General features: G+C 45.0%; 1 protein-coding gene across 1 annotated transcript; it reads left to right on the top strand.

Moving 5' to 3' along the window:
* Positions 1 to 3,947: 3,947 nt before the first annotated feature.
* lhx1a (LIM homeobox 1a) lies at positions 3,948 to 11,336 on the top strand (the record flags this gene model as incomplete). Its single annotated transcript, XM_080511380.1, has 5 exons — positions 3,948 to 4,117; positions 5,470 to 5,693; positions 6,240 to 6,523; positions 9,381 to 9,546; positions 10,957 to 11,336. The coding sequence occupies 5 exons, from the start codon at positions 3,948 to 3,950 to the stop codon at positions 11,334 to 11,336; spliced, it is 1,224 nt and encodes a 407-aa protein (XP_080367506.1).
* Between the last annotated feature and the right edge of the window lie 1,222 nt (positions 11,337 to 12,558).

Below are 12,558 nucleotides of genomic sequence, written 5' to 3'. Positions count from 1 at the left end.
CTCTCCGCTGCAGTCCGGGGTGGCGGTGGAGGGCCCACGCTCCCGGGATCAATGTGCCCCCATCTACCCCATCAACTCCACCTCCACCCGTCTGACTTCCATGCCAGGACGCACAACACCTGTTTCCAAATCTACTCCAACCGACCCTCTTACGCAGCGCCAAGTCAGGGCTAAGCACAAATACAGCACATTGAGTAAACAACAAAACAAAAAGCGTGCTATGAAAAGAATGCTGACTTTGTTAAATCCAATTCGGAATTAAATCTCGAAAAAGCGAGAATTCTGAGACTTCCATAAATGTTTGTGTGGAACCATGCGCTGTGATCCAACGACTGAGACAAAAAAGGAAACATAATTCAGAAATCTGATGAAAATTTGAGGACAATCTGATGAAAAGACACAGAAAAACAACTGCTGGTTGTGATATTAAAGGCAGAATTATAGGAGGCAAAAGGGAGAATTTAAAATGACAGTGACTTTTTGAGGCGTCCCTCACCCTGCGTCCTTCCCCATCATGTCTTATATTTGGTGCGATCACCTGCTCGCGGCTCAGCATTGAACCTGTACTGGAGGTCCTCTCAGCTTCCTCGCACATTGCTGTGGTGACATTGTGTCTCTAAACTGAGCCTGGAGGAGAGAGGGGAGACAAATAAACGTGTCATGATTAGAATTAATGATTGCATGCATCTTCACAGCCTCATTCATTATCTCCGATTAATTATCTCGCAGTGTACCAGTTCACTTGTCTGCACTTCATAAACCCCAAATCTCCTGGGCTGTTTTACAAGGATGTGGCCCCGATTTTGGAGAGATCCTCTGTCTGAGCGGCCTGGAGGCCCTGCACTGTCCACAATTACACCCTGGAAGAAAGGCGGAGATAAGCAGCGAGTATTCAAGGCGAAGGAAGAACAAATGATCTTTAGTCGGAACAAATAAACGATAAATTGAGAATTAGTTGAGGCATGTGGATTTGCATTTCCTGTCACCAAATCTGTCTCAAATCGTTCTGAGATTAAAAAAAAATAAGGAAAGGCAAGAAGTTTTGTTTTCTCCAAGTTGAGCAGAGACTCTGCTCCACAAATTCTAATTTACAAGTTCTGCCTGCATCAGAATGAAAAAAATGGGTGAGAATAAAAATCTATTGCGAATGAAGGATTACAGTGGTAAGGTTAAAACATTTTTTTTTGCATTTAATAGTGTCTTTGCCTGCAGGGAGTTAAGATATTTTTAAGCCTATTGCCTATATTTTGATTTCTTTCTGTTCGTAGCTTAATCTGCCTCCGTGAGCTGGCTTTTTTTCACTCTCTGGCTTATTCTAAATCAGGCAGAGATTATCCCCACTGACAGACTATCAAGGAATCTTCTACACATGAAAATAACGACTTTTGTTGTTTACATGCTGTGTTCACAAGTTTGTGTGTTGGTTTTGAGTGCTCAGGCCCGCGCACTGTGGGGTTTCTTATTGACGCCTCCTCCGGCGAGTTTAAATCAGAAAAACACAAATTAAGACGAGCGTTTGGAGGTCCAAAGGAAGGAATTACTGCCCCTGGACCCAGGGGGAGTTGTCATGAAGTCCCATGGCCTCCCTGTATCTGCGAACGAGACGTATCAAGAAAAGATGCCTTGGTGCGTAAAGATCAGAAATAATGACGAAAGGATGGGGAAAGACCATCCAGGCTGAGTGAGGACGGGGGAGGCAAAGCAACAGCAAGCAGGGGAAATGGTGCGCACATGTGTTTTCAAGCCTTATCTCTTTTTCTTGAAGCCAGTAACAAATGTCCTCTGAATGGGGGCTCCCCAGACACCAGGAGGGGGGGGGGGGGGGGAGGAGGGAGGCAGCTGGACGGGGAACGACGGGCGGTTTGCATGAGAAGCAGCCCATATGCAAAAGGCTGCAGGCGGGCTATTTTCTCAACAGTAAGTGGGTGTCCCGTCCCCGGGTCTCGTTTTTTTTTTTGCCTTTAAATACGTTAAAGGTGCAGCTTCTGCACATAAACCCATTTTAAGGCAATATTATTTTCCTTGTTGCAACAACACAATGTAAATCGAACATTTTGAAACCACGACTACATTTATTAATTCATACAGTGTGATTATAAACAAACGTCTCAATATGTAATTACTCAACTAGTTTCCTGCCAATAATTGGAATCTATACTTCACTACAGATCGAAACGAATTCGTCCAACGAGCACGTGAACTTCCTCACGTAAACAACACATTATATTTTAAATGAGCAACACCACTGCAATGTCGTGGACGTGTTCAAATTTCAGGCCCGTAAATCCTCCAAACAAAAGAGGTGAGGGATGTGTTTGATGAGTAAATGGGTCAGAATCCAGCAGGCTGTTGCAGCCTCACGGCGTTATTTACCGAAGTGGATTGGATCTAACTAATGAGTCGCAAAGGTGTCTGGGCCGAACTGCAGCAGCTGTAAACTTTAGAGCCTTCCCGTCTTTCACTTGTATGCTTCTTCTTCATCACACCAAACAGACGACGGGTTTATTGCGCCGCTTGCTCCAGGATGGGACAGCACCCACATCCCGGAAAGCGCCGGTCAACTCAGTAAGAACTCGGCACTGCGCAGCTTCTTGCAGTGTCTCGTCAGACCTGGAGCTCAAGGCTTGAGACGCTGAAGTGCATAGTTGGCAGGCAAAAAAAAAATGATATTTTCGCTCACATCTGTTTTCGTGGGGAAAAAAAGAAACAGAAAAAAAAAAGTTCCAGATATTCTCATTTGCTAAAAACAAACATGTTCGGCTGGCGCACATCAACTTTACGGGAAGAACCGAGGAGAGTGCCATGCAATCTTGCGCCTGCAGCCTCTTTATCCCGAAGACGCCTCAGTATCTACCTGCTCAGATTCCTCCTTCATGTCCCCCTCATGCCCAGAAGACAATTTGCTCAGCAGCTGAAAAGTGGCGTCTCTCCCTCCGCGCGCGCTCGCCCTCCGCCGCGGCTGTTTCCTCCACAACACATTCACTAACATATGACAGTTTGCAGGGAAATTCTTGACAATTGGTGTCTTGAGTGTGTGGCATAAATAGCAGGCAGAGTCCTCGCTGGGTTATGATGGGGTGGCTTGATGGCTACTGGCATGGCGCGCCGCTGATTGGTCGGAGAGCGTCCTGACGTCAAGAGGCTGGGAATAAGGCTGGGCTGGAGCTTTAGGAGCAAGACAGTGTCTACTGGAGACCGGGCGCTTTCTAGCACAAGCATGGTGCTGGAGACTGAGTGACATCCCAGCATACACACCTGACTACCGCCGGAGCAACCCCCCCCCCCCCTCCACCCCCCCATCACCACAAGGCAGACATCCAGGATCGTCCGACAGCTCGAGAGGGGGCAAACGCTCCTTTTCTAAAACCTTCTGGGTGTGTGATTTTGTTTTTCGCCGTGTTTTTGAAGAGTGGATACGCTGCCATGTTAAAGTACATTGAATTATTTATAGACATGCGTGTCTTGTTGTGTGACCGCTTTGCTCCAAATGCATTTTATTAGGCGCCTCTTCCTCCACTGACTGGCACACCGACGCTTCCCTCTCGGCCGATGCGTCACTTTCCAGAGCGCCGGGACAAGCACACTGGCTCCGCTGAGCTGATCCACACGCAGCATCCTGCGTTCATGTCTTGGTCGAATTTTTGTCTCGGATCCCTTAAAGGACTGATTTATTTATTTTTTATCCCTTTTTGGCTTTTTCCCTAGAGAGGACGCGGTCGTTCTTTCCTGGTTCTCCTTCTTTTTGGATGCTTTCTGTTTTTACGCATGCAGGGAGAAATCTGTGGTGACACCTGATCGACTGGCTTCTCTGCGCACATTGACCCGGGAGCTGCAGGCGAATCCGCGCGAGGGGAGCACGCAGACATCCGGTCAATGCTCGGCCTGCGCTCTTGATTTTGTTCGTGCGTGTGCGTTATTGTTGGGGGTGCTGTAGCCCAGCCAAAGCCATGGTCCACTGCGCCGGCTGCGAGAGGCCTATCCTGGACCGCTTTCTGCTCAACGTGCTGGACAGAGCCTGGCACGTCAAGTGCGTGCAGTGCTGCGAGTGCAAGTGTAATTTGACAGAGAAATGTTTTTCTCGAGAGGGAAGACTGTACTGCAAAAACGATTTCTTTAGGTAAGCTGGGAGGAAATCCCACAAAAGGTCGCCTGTGTATTTGTGGAGTGATTGCTTTATTGGACTGTTGACCAGCAGCCGTGAAACAAAGAGGAAAAACTATTCCTAAAAATACCAACACGGATCAAATTGGGCACTGGGGCACTAAAACAGATTAAAACACAACTAGTACCGTCACTAAGTCCCATTTAAACTTCTGAAGATAAAACGCTCTTTCTGCCATTTACAGCTTTTCAGTTCATTTTGTTTTTTCATTAAAATATTAAACGGTATTAATCGATAATTCAGGATGATTTTACAGACACAATAGACTAATTTTCGAAAATAAGAATACTATAATTTAAAAACAAATGTTGCCGTAATATCAACTAGAAGCTCAGACAGGAGACAGAAAGTTTTCGTTTTTTAGATGTGCAATTATTTTATTTGTCTCTGATGTGAGGAACACTCCGACCTGTCGTGTGGTTGATGAGTTTTGATTAGTAGAGAGTCATTAAAACTCTGTTAATTTGGATTCTTATGCAAAACATGAAGGGGGGAGCAGCAACATGAACCGTGTGAGAAGAACTGGAGGAAATGACACCCGAGGTGTTTGGTTTGCAGCGGCCGGGGCGCAAACAGGATCAAACCCGCAGCCTGCAGCCGCACAACACTTGTGTTTGCTCAGGCCGACTGAGGAGGACGTGATAAGTGGATTTGAATAGTAAACTAGTTAAAAAGATCAAGTCGGTAGACAAAAGCAATCTCCAGACGCGAAGTCAACAAGCAGAGCAAACCACTCAATACACATTATTTACCGGCCAGTCAATGGCAGAGCAATCATTTCTGTTTCCAGAGCTGCGTAAAAGAACCCAAAGAACCGAACTGTTTACCCACGAGCCCTGCGAAACACAACGGTTTCTGTAAAATACAAGATAATTAGCAGAAATATTGCTTTTCCAAAAGTAGCATAAAAAAACTTTTTATTAAAATAGATAAGCTGTTGAGCGTCTCTGAATAATTTCTAGAGCTGAAATGAGAGAAACTAGCATAAAAAATATTGTTTGGTCTATTATTATTGTTTAAATATTAAATAACGAACAATAAATAAATATGTTTTGGTATTAACCTTTCTACAAAGCTCTGATGCCTCAACAATTCAAAATTACGACTATTATTATTATTATTATTATTATTATTAATAACAATAATAATAATAATAATAATAATAATAATAATAATAATAATAATAATAATAATAATAATAATACTCTTTGATATTTGACTGTGCTGTGTGTTTCTTCTAACTTGATATTGTTGTCAAATGTGAAGCGGTGATGACTCAGTGACCTCCAACGTGTCTTGTCCTGCAGGCGGTTCGGCACCAAGTGTGGCGGCTGTTCACAAGGCATTTCCCCCAACGACCTGGTCCGGAGGGCCCGCAGCAAAGTGTTTCACCTCAACTGCTTCACCTGCATGATGTGCAACAAGCAGCTCTCCACCGGAGAGGAGCTCTACATCATAGACGAGAACAAATTCGTTTGCAAAGACGATTACATGAACAACGCCAGTGTGAAAGACACCAACCTTCTCTCAGGTACGGTGTGTGTGTGTGTGTGTGTGTGTGTGTGTGTGTGTGTGTGTGTGTGTGTGTGTGTGTGTGTGTGTGTGTGTGTGTGTGTGTGTGTGTGTGTGTGTGTGTGTGTGTGTGTGCAATGGACTAAATTGTGATGGATGTGATGTGTTCAGTGGCTTCATCATTTCCATGACCAGGACTTAGACGGCGCCCAGAGGCTCAGTCCAGTTTTAACAGTTCTGTTCTGTCCAGCTTGTTGAATCAGATCAGATCACCTCCATCAGGCAGGTGAATGAATCCAAGGCTTTATCTAGTCTGGAGTGCAGGATCTTTAAATTGGACGCAATATTCAAGCTTCGTATCCGAATAAATCAAACTGACTGTGTTTGTGGAAATGACGCGTGCTTGTCTGGACTGTGACGGTTTGAATGCAGAAATGAAAAGCTGAATCCTTCCTGTTATTTGCATGAGCGAGCTGAGGTCAGCCACCTTTAATTGACCGCTGCGTCAGTTTGGTGATAAACAGTTTATCTCTGGAGCATGACATCCATCCTGTCTTGTGCGCAGTGACGGCGTGCAGCGACCCCAGTCTATCCCCGGACTCGCAGGACCCGCTGCAGGACGACGTGGTCTTGAAGGACACGGAGATAGCAGCCCTGTCGGACAAGGAGACGGTCAACAACGAGAACGACGACCAGAACCTGGGGGGCAAGCGGCGCGGTCCGCGGACCACCATCAAGGCCAAACAGCTGGAGACGCTCAAGGCTGCGTTTGCCGCGACCCCCAAACCCACCAGACACATCAGGGAGCAGCTGGCCCAGGAGACCGGCCTCAACATGAGGGTCATCCAGGTGGGTCCACAGACCGCGTCAGTCCGCATGAGACCGCGTCGGACAACATCAGGATCAAAACCAATCCCACTTTCTCAAATCAAAACTCTTCTGTCTTGGACGCTGCTATTTCAACTGTCCTTTATATGTCGACAATAGAACAGAATATAACACACAGTATAGAATGTATAAAGGCACGAGATAGCTGCACAGTGCAAAAGGTCGCATAAAAATTGGGCAATATAAAAATAGTGCAATATAACAGAAAATATTGCAATATAGCAAGAAGTAGTGCAATTTGCAGTAGGTTGCAAAATAGTTTCACAATATGTTGTTGAGCCTTTGTGATGCTTTATTAATAAAAATGTAAAAAAAAAGAGAAAAAGAACTGCACGTGGCTGAAAAGATATCAAATCAGTTTGAATCCAGATTCATCTAATGTGAGTATCTTGGTTCACTAACTTCACAGACAAAACACAGTGAAATGCAGGTTTTTATCCACGTGTCAGAAGTTATGAACAATTTCTATAATAAATTAAAAACATAGAAAAGAAATTAAATATGTTTTTTTAATATTTTATTTTAGTGAATGTACAAATAAATATAAGTACAGTATCTACATTATATTATAGTTATATATTTAGCGAAATGTCAAAAATGAAATGCTCCGTTTGCAATTGCTTCTACATGTTGACCCTCACGCTGATCACCAGCAGCAATGTGACTTCACTGCTGATCTCACCCAAAACCACGATTTGAAGTAACAACGGCAGTTTCGTTTATTAGAATGATTTCTGTAATTTTGCACTTTCCAAGTCATCTTGCGGCCCATTTTGTTCTCTGGGCCGCATGTCTGACACCACTCAAGTTCAACACCCTCAAGGAATACAGAGATTTAATCATATTTTAAACATTGGAAATAGATTTATAAGTTTGTGTTTCTCACGACATGTTTGACATTTCCGTTTATGGTGAACGTAGATATCTATTTAGAATTTGACCGTCACAGATCCGCACTGAGCCGACCAGTTGTTTGAAAGTCCACATGCTTCCCCTACCAAAAAAAAAAAAGACTCCCCAGTCGTAATTATCTTTATGGCTCGCTCCGTCCCCAGTCATTGAGAGTGTCCGGACAGTAAATTACGCACGCTTCGCGCGCCTGGCGCGACTCCTTCCACAGGTGGAGGAGGAGGGTTTGCGCACCTTCTCTGCTTTATAGGGTGTTACGCACCCATTAAAAGGTGTGATGTAACAGCTTATATTTTATGGAAAAATGTCCCCGATAAACTGTCAGACCGCCGTGACCATGTAAGGCCCCTCTACCCCTCAGGAAGGCTCCACCTCCCCCTCTTCCTCCCCCTCTTCCTCCCCCTCTCGCCGCTCTTCAAACTGCTCGGTCACATTGAATTCATTAAGCCAAAGATTGGCCGACGAGGACGAGGGTTGATTTGGAAACGGGTAATTTATATGGGTATTTTTGATTCTTGGCGCGCGTGCCGGGGTATCGTCGCCAACTGGCGCCGAGGATGCCGGGAGCCGCTGGGAGTCCTGGCACACACACGCCATCACGTTTTGCGAGCACATTTATCCATGCTGCGAGCATTTCCAGCCAAGAGGAAGAGCAGAAATCTGTTTCAAGGGTCTTCTCGTTGTCTCATCAGAGCCGCGGATTTCAGCCAGGCCGCGAGTTAAACAACGAACCTTTTACTGTTGTCAGGACTGTGGCTCACGGGGCGCTGCAGAGGACTCGGCTCACACCTGAGCACCCCCCCCCCCACCCCAGGAATTAACAGCTACCAATTAACCTCCAATGCATCTTTAAAAAAAAGTTTAAAAGATTAAAAGAAAAAAAATTGTAAGCATGTGCAAATCCCTTACGACTCGGCCTTCAAATATTATTATATTTATTATTATTATTATTATTATTATTATTATTATTATTATTATTATTATTATTATTATTGTTATTATTTCTAATGAATACGATATTTTACAAAAATATTACAGCCAGTTTCCCGAGTCCAAATCATCCCCAATGACTCCAGACATGGCAGGTAAATTGAACATTTGTCTGCATCTTTTCAAAAAGCAGAATAATTCTATTTCTCTCGGGTAAAATGTGGACACTCTCTGTGAGGCTATAGGGGGCAGATCGGAGGTAAAAGGTTTAGTCGAGCAGATTAATGGCGATAAAGTAAAGGTGCAGAAGCAAGGGTATCTCATTTGTATGGGGGGGGGGGGGGGGGGGGGGGGCGTAATTAAGGGAAGCCGGCCTATAGATTAGGAAATGATAACCTCCAAGAGCCTGGTAATATATTGGTAACAACCCTCCTATTAAGTATTAATTGGAGATTTTAAGCCCCCGCTGCAGCAGCCCTCAGTTGGAGTAAATGGAGGGTTAAAAGATCATTAAGGAGGTTAGATGTGACTCCTGCTCCTGTAACGATAATTGGGCGCAGTTCTTTCCGCCGCACAGCCTTGCGGATTTAACGCACCGGCTCATCACGCACGACGCAAAACACACAGAGCGTATTGACTCTCATGAGGGGCCGCGCGCAAAGCAAACATGTCACCTAATTACACTTTGGATGAGAAGCAGTTTATTTTCCAGCCTTTATGTGTGGAACCTAAATAAATCTCTCGTTTTTTGTTTTCACGAGAACGCAAAGTCGCTGCTTTTTCCATCTGTCGTCATCTCCGGATCCAAATATTGACGTTCAATCAGAACGGCGCCAGCCGCCGATCGAGTGACACCAAGTGACCCAAATACGCGGCTGTGTGTGTGTGTGTGTGTGTGTGTGTGTGTGTGTGTGTGTGTGTGTGTGTGTGTGTGTGTGTGTGTGTGTGTGTGTGTGTGTGTGTGTGTGTGTGTGTCCAGGTCTGGTTCCAGAACCGACGTTCCAAAGAGAGGCGCATGAAGCAGCTGAGCGCACTGGGCGCGCGCAGGCACGCCTTCTTCCGGAGCCCGCGGCGGATGAGGACGTTGGTGGATCGGCTGGAGCCCGGGGAGCTCATCCCCAATGGGCCCTTCTCCTACTACGGAGGTGGGGGTGCTCTCTATCTCACTCATGTGCTCTGACAGAAGATCTATGTGCAGCTCTGCAAAAACCTTTGGAGTATTTTTTTCAAGGGGTTTTTTTGTATTTTCAAAATGACATTTATTGGAATTATTGACACAGAAATGACAATAGAATTGAGTGTTTCCACATTAGTGTTTATTCTTTTTATGTTGTATTATTTTGGTCTTAATGTGCAATCGAGGCCTCATCAAATAATCTGTTGTGTTTGAGGTAGAAGTGACATATAAAGTCTAATTCAGGGGTGTGAATCTCAAAGTGGTCAGTCTGAGACCATTCTCGCTCACAGGACCCTGAACTGGGAAAAAAACAAAGTAACCATGAATTATTTGTTTCCTGTAATAAGAAGTGATGGGGTGGTTGTGTTGTGGTCCGGGTATCAGACACAGCACAGCGCGAGCAGAGACATCAGGGAAGCAGAGAAACCTCCGTTCTCACCGGAGCAGCTTCAGAACATCAAAACACTGAGGCCGGAGGTTTAAATCATGCAAAATGCTTCAATTCAAAGAGATGGTTTTTAGGACATTTCACTGTAGTTTGAAGCAGGGGACATTGTTGAGATTGCTTTTATGTAAAACACTATTTAAATACTGAATCAAAATATACTCAGATCCATTCAAACAAAGAACAACAGTGTCCCTAAATGTGTGTGTTGGTATTATTGTGTGATCATTTTGACACTCCAGCCCACTCAAGATGCTGAACGGAAAGAGAGAACGAAAGAGAGGACGACCTGACTGTTTGTCTTTATAAACATCTTTAACTTAAACATTTGCAACCCAAACAGATTAAATGTGGTCTTTGTAATAAGTATTGCAGAGCATTGAGGCCTGTTTGCATATTTGACTTGAAGGCCCGTGTTTGAGAGCACTGGTGATATAACTCTCACTAGACCTCATCCAGCTATTTAAATGTTCAGTTTTCATCACGTGGAGTTGCTTTACACTGGTGTGGTTCACGAGAAGTACTGCACTATTTCTTCCTATCAAACATCTGATAGTTCTAAAAGAAACGCTTGGGCCCTTTGTCTCTTCTGCTGCAGCAAAAAAGTAAAAATGTATTCTGCTGATTTGAAAAAGTGTCTCAGTAGGTAGAAGCGCTGATGAAATAGCCCCATTTTAATTAATTTTGTGGCTACGTTGTTCTCCCACCCAATTGCAGTTTCGATTTAAGTGTAACGTGCTCTGTGACTAATGTAACATGGCGAGGGTCTCTCTCTCTCTCTCTCTCTCTCTCTCTCTCTCTCTCTCTCTCTCTCTCTGTGTCTAATATCAAGCTTTGTATATTGAAAGAATTCCTCAACATCCAGAATGACTTCTGCCCGGCCATTGTTCTCACATTGATTTATTTCTCCTCCTTCCTTTCTTGGACATGCAGATTATCAAAGCGAGTACTACGCCCCAGGAGCGAACTATGACTTTTTCCCCCAGGGGCCTCCGTCGTCGCAGGCCCAGACCCCTGTGGATCTGCCCTTCGTGCCCTCCTCGGGCCCCACGGGAACCCCGTTGGGAGGTATGGACCATCCTCTGCCGGGCCACCACCCGTCCAGCGACGTGCAGCGCTTCTCTGATATCATGTCCCACCACCCGGGGGACTCTCCCAGCCCCGAGCCCGGCATCCCGGGGCCCCTGCACGGCATCTCCTCCGAGGTGTTCGGCCCCAGTCCTCCCTTTACCTCACTGTCACTCAACGGCAGCGGATACAGCAACCACCTGTCCCACCCGCCCTCGGAAATGAACGAGGGCACGGTGTGGTAGCTTTCTGAGGGACTGGACTCTGACTCAGTGACGGAGGGCGTCCAAGTCTGGTGGGGTTCCAAACAGGGACACGGATAATGACAGGGTTAGGGCAACGTCATGCTATCATTTCTTCTCTTTTCTTTTGGTGTTTTGATACTCATAGATTTTGTCTTCTCCTTTGATTTTTTGATTTTTTTTTTTTTTTTTTTTCAATCAAGGAAACGTATCAGACGTAAAACGAAATTGTGTTCAATATTGTGTTTGGGTGTTTCAGTAGTTTCTGTTGACCCTTCCACTTAAAAACAGAACTGAAAAACTGGATCAGACTGATGAACTGCTGCTCCAGTGTGCCCTGGGACCCCCTGTCAGCCCACCTGAGGCCCGTCAGCGGTCCGGCACGGCCACAAACCTGCTGACGCTCGGCGACGGGGAGAAAAACCCTTGTTGAAACCTCCTGCAGTGCGTCCCAACATGAAAACATGGTTAGCTACCGTCAAAGACTCAAAGCTTTACAGGGAGAGAATAAAGGGGCTGAGGGGCGGTGGTGTGCTGACCCGGCACTATCGGAGGGCCGGACGGCGTTCAGAATGCGTCCGAGGCGCGACACGACGCGTGTCCCCTGTATTTATTCAGAAGCTCCTCAGACCTCTTTGCCTCTCAAGGCTCTGCCATATTGACACTTAACCTTTTTCACACAATTTCTCAACGCCAGAGGAAATGACAGTTTTTGCCTCCAACTGGACTTTTTAGTTGTTTTTTTTTTTTTTTTCATGGTTTCAGAACTTCCACCAAATCTGAAGAAGGCTGCCTTCAAAAGGCAAAACCAGAACAAAACCCTCGATGGATTGCAAACCCTTTATTTAAAATGGAACTTGAAATGTTGAAATGAAGTCTACCTTCTAAAAATCTTCTACTGCGGTTCTAAATGGGACTTAGAACAGTCAACTGTTTACGTAATCTATTTAATTCAGGAGTCCAGACGTCTCGGAAATCATGTTTTAGAACCTCTCGATCCATATAAAAATGTTCCAAGCAACCAACCAAACTTTTGTATTGATTTTATTTATATTGTATGGAGATAAAACACATTTGCTGGGGTTGTGGTTCACTGTGCTAGTTTGTACAAGATGTTGTTTACAAAAAAGGTTGAAAAATAACAAAAACAAAAGTAAAGTAGACATTTCCCCAAATAAAAAAAAAATAGCACAAATACTGTTAAAGTGCTTTGCAGCATCATTGC

The sequence above is a fragment of the Blennius ocellaris genome (assembly GCF_963422515.1).
Source record: "Blennius ocellaris genome assembly, chromosome: 2".
NCBI classification, from domain to species: Eukaryota; Metazoa; Chordata; class Actinopteri; order Blenniiformes; family Blenniidae; genus Blennius; species Blennius ocellaris.
The sequence above is the reverse complement of the archived record's forward strand: the minus strand, read 5'-3'. Positions and strand labels throughout refer to the sequence as shown.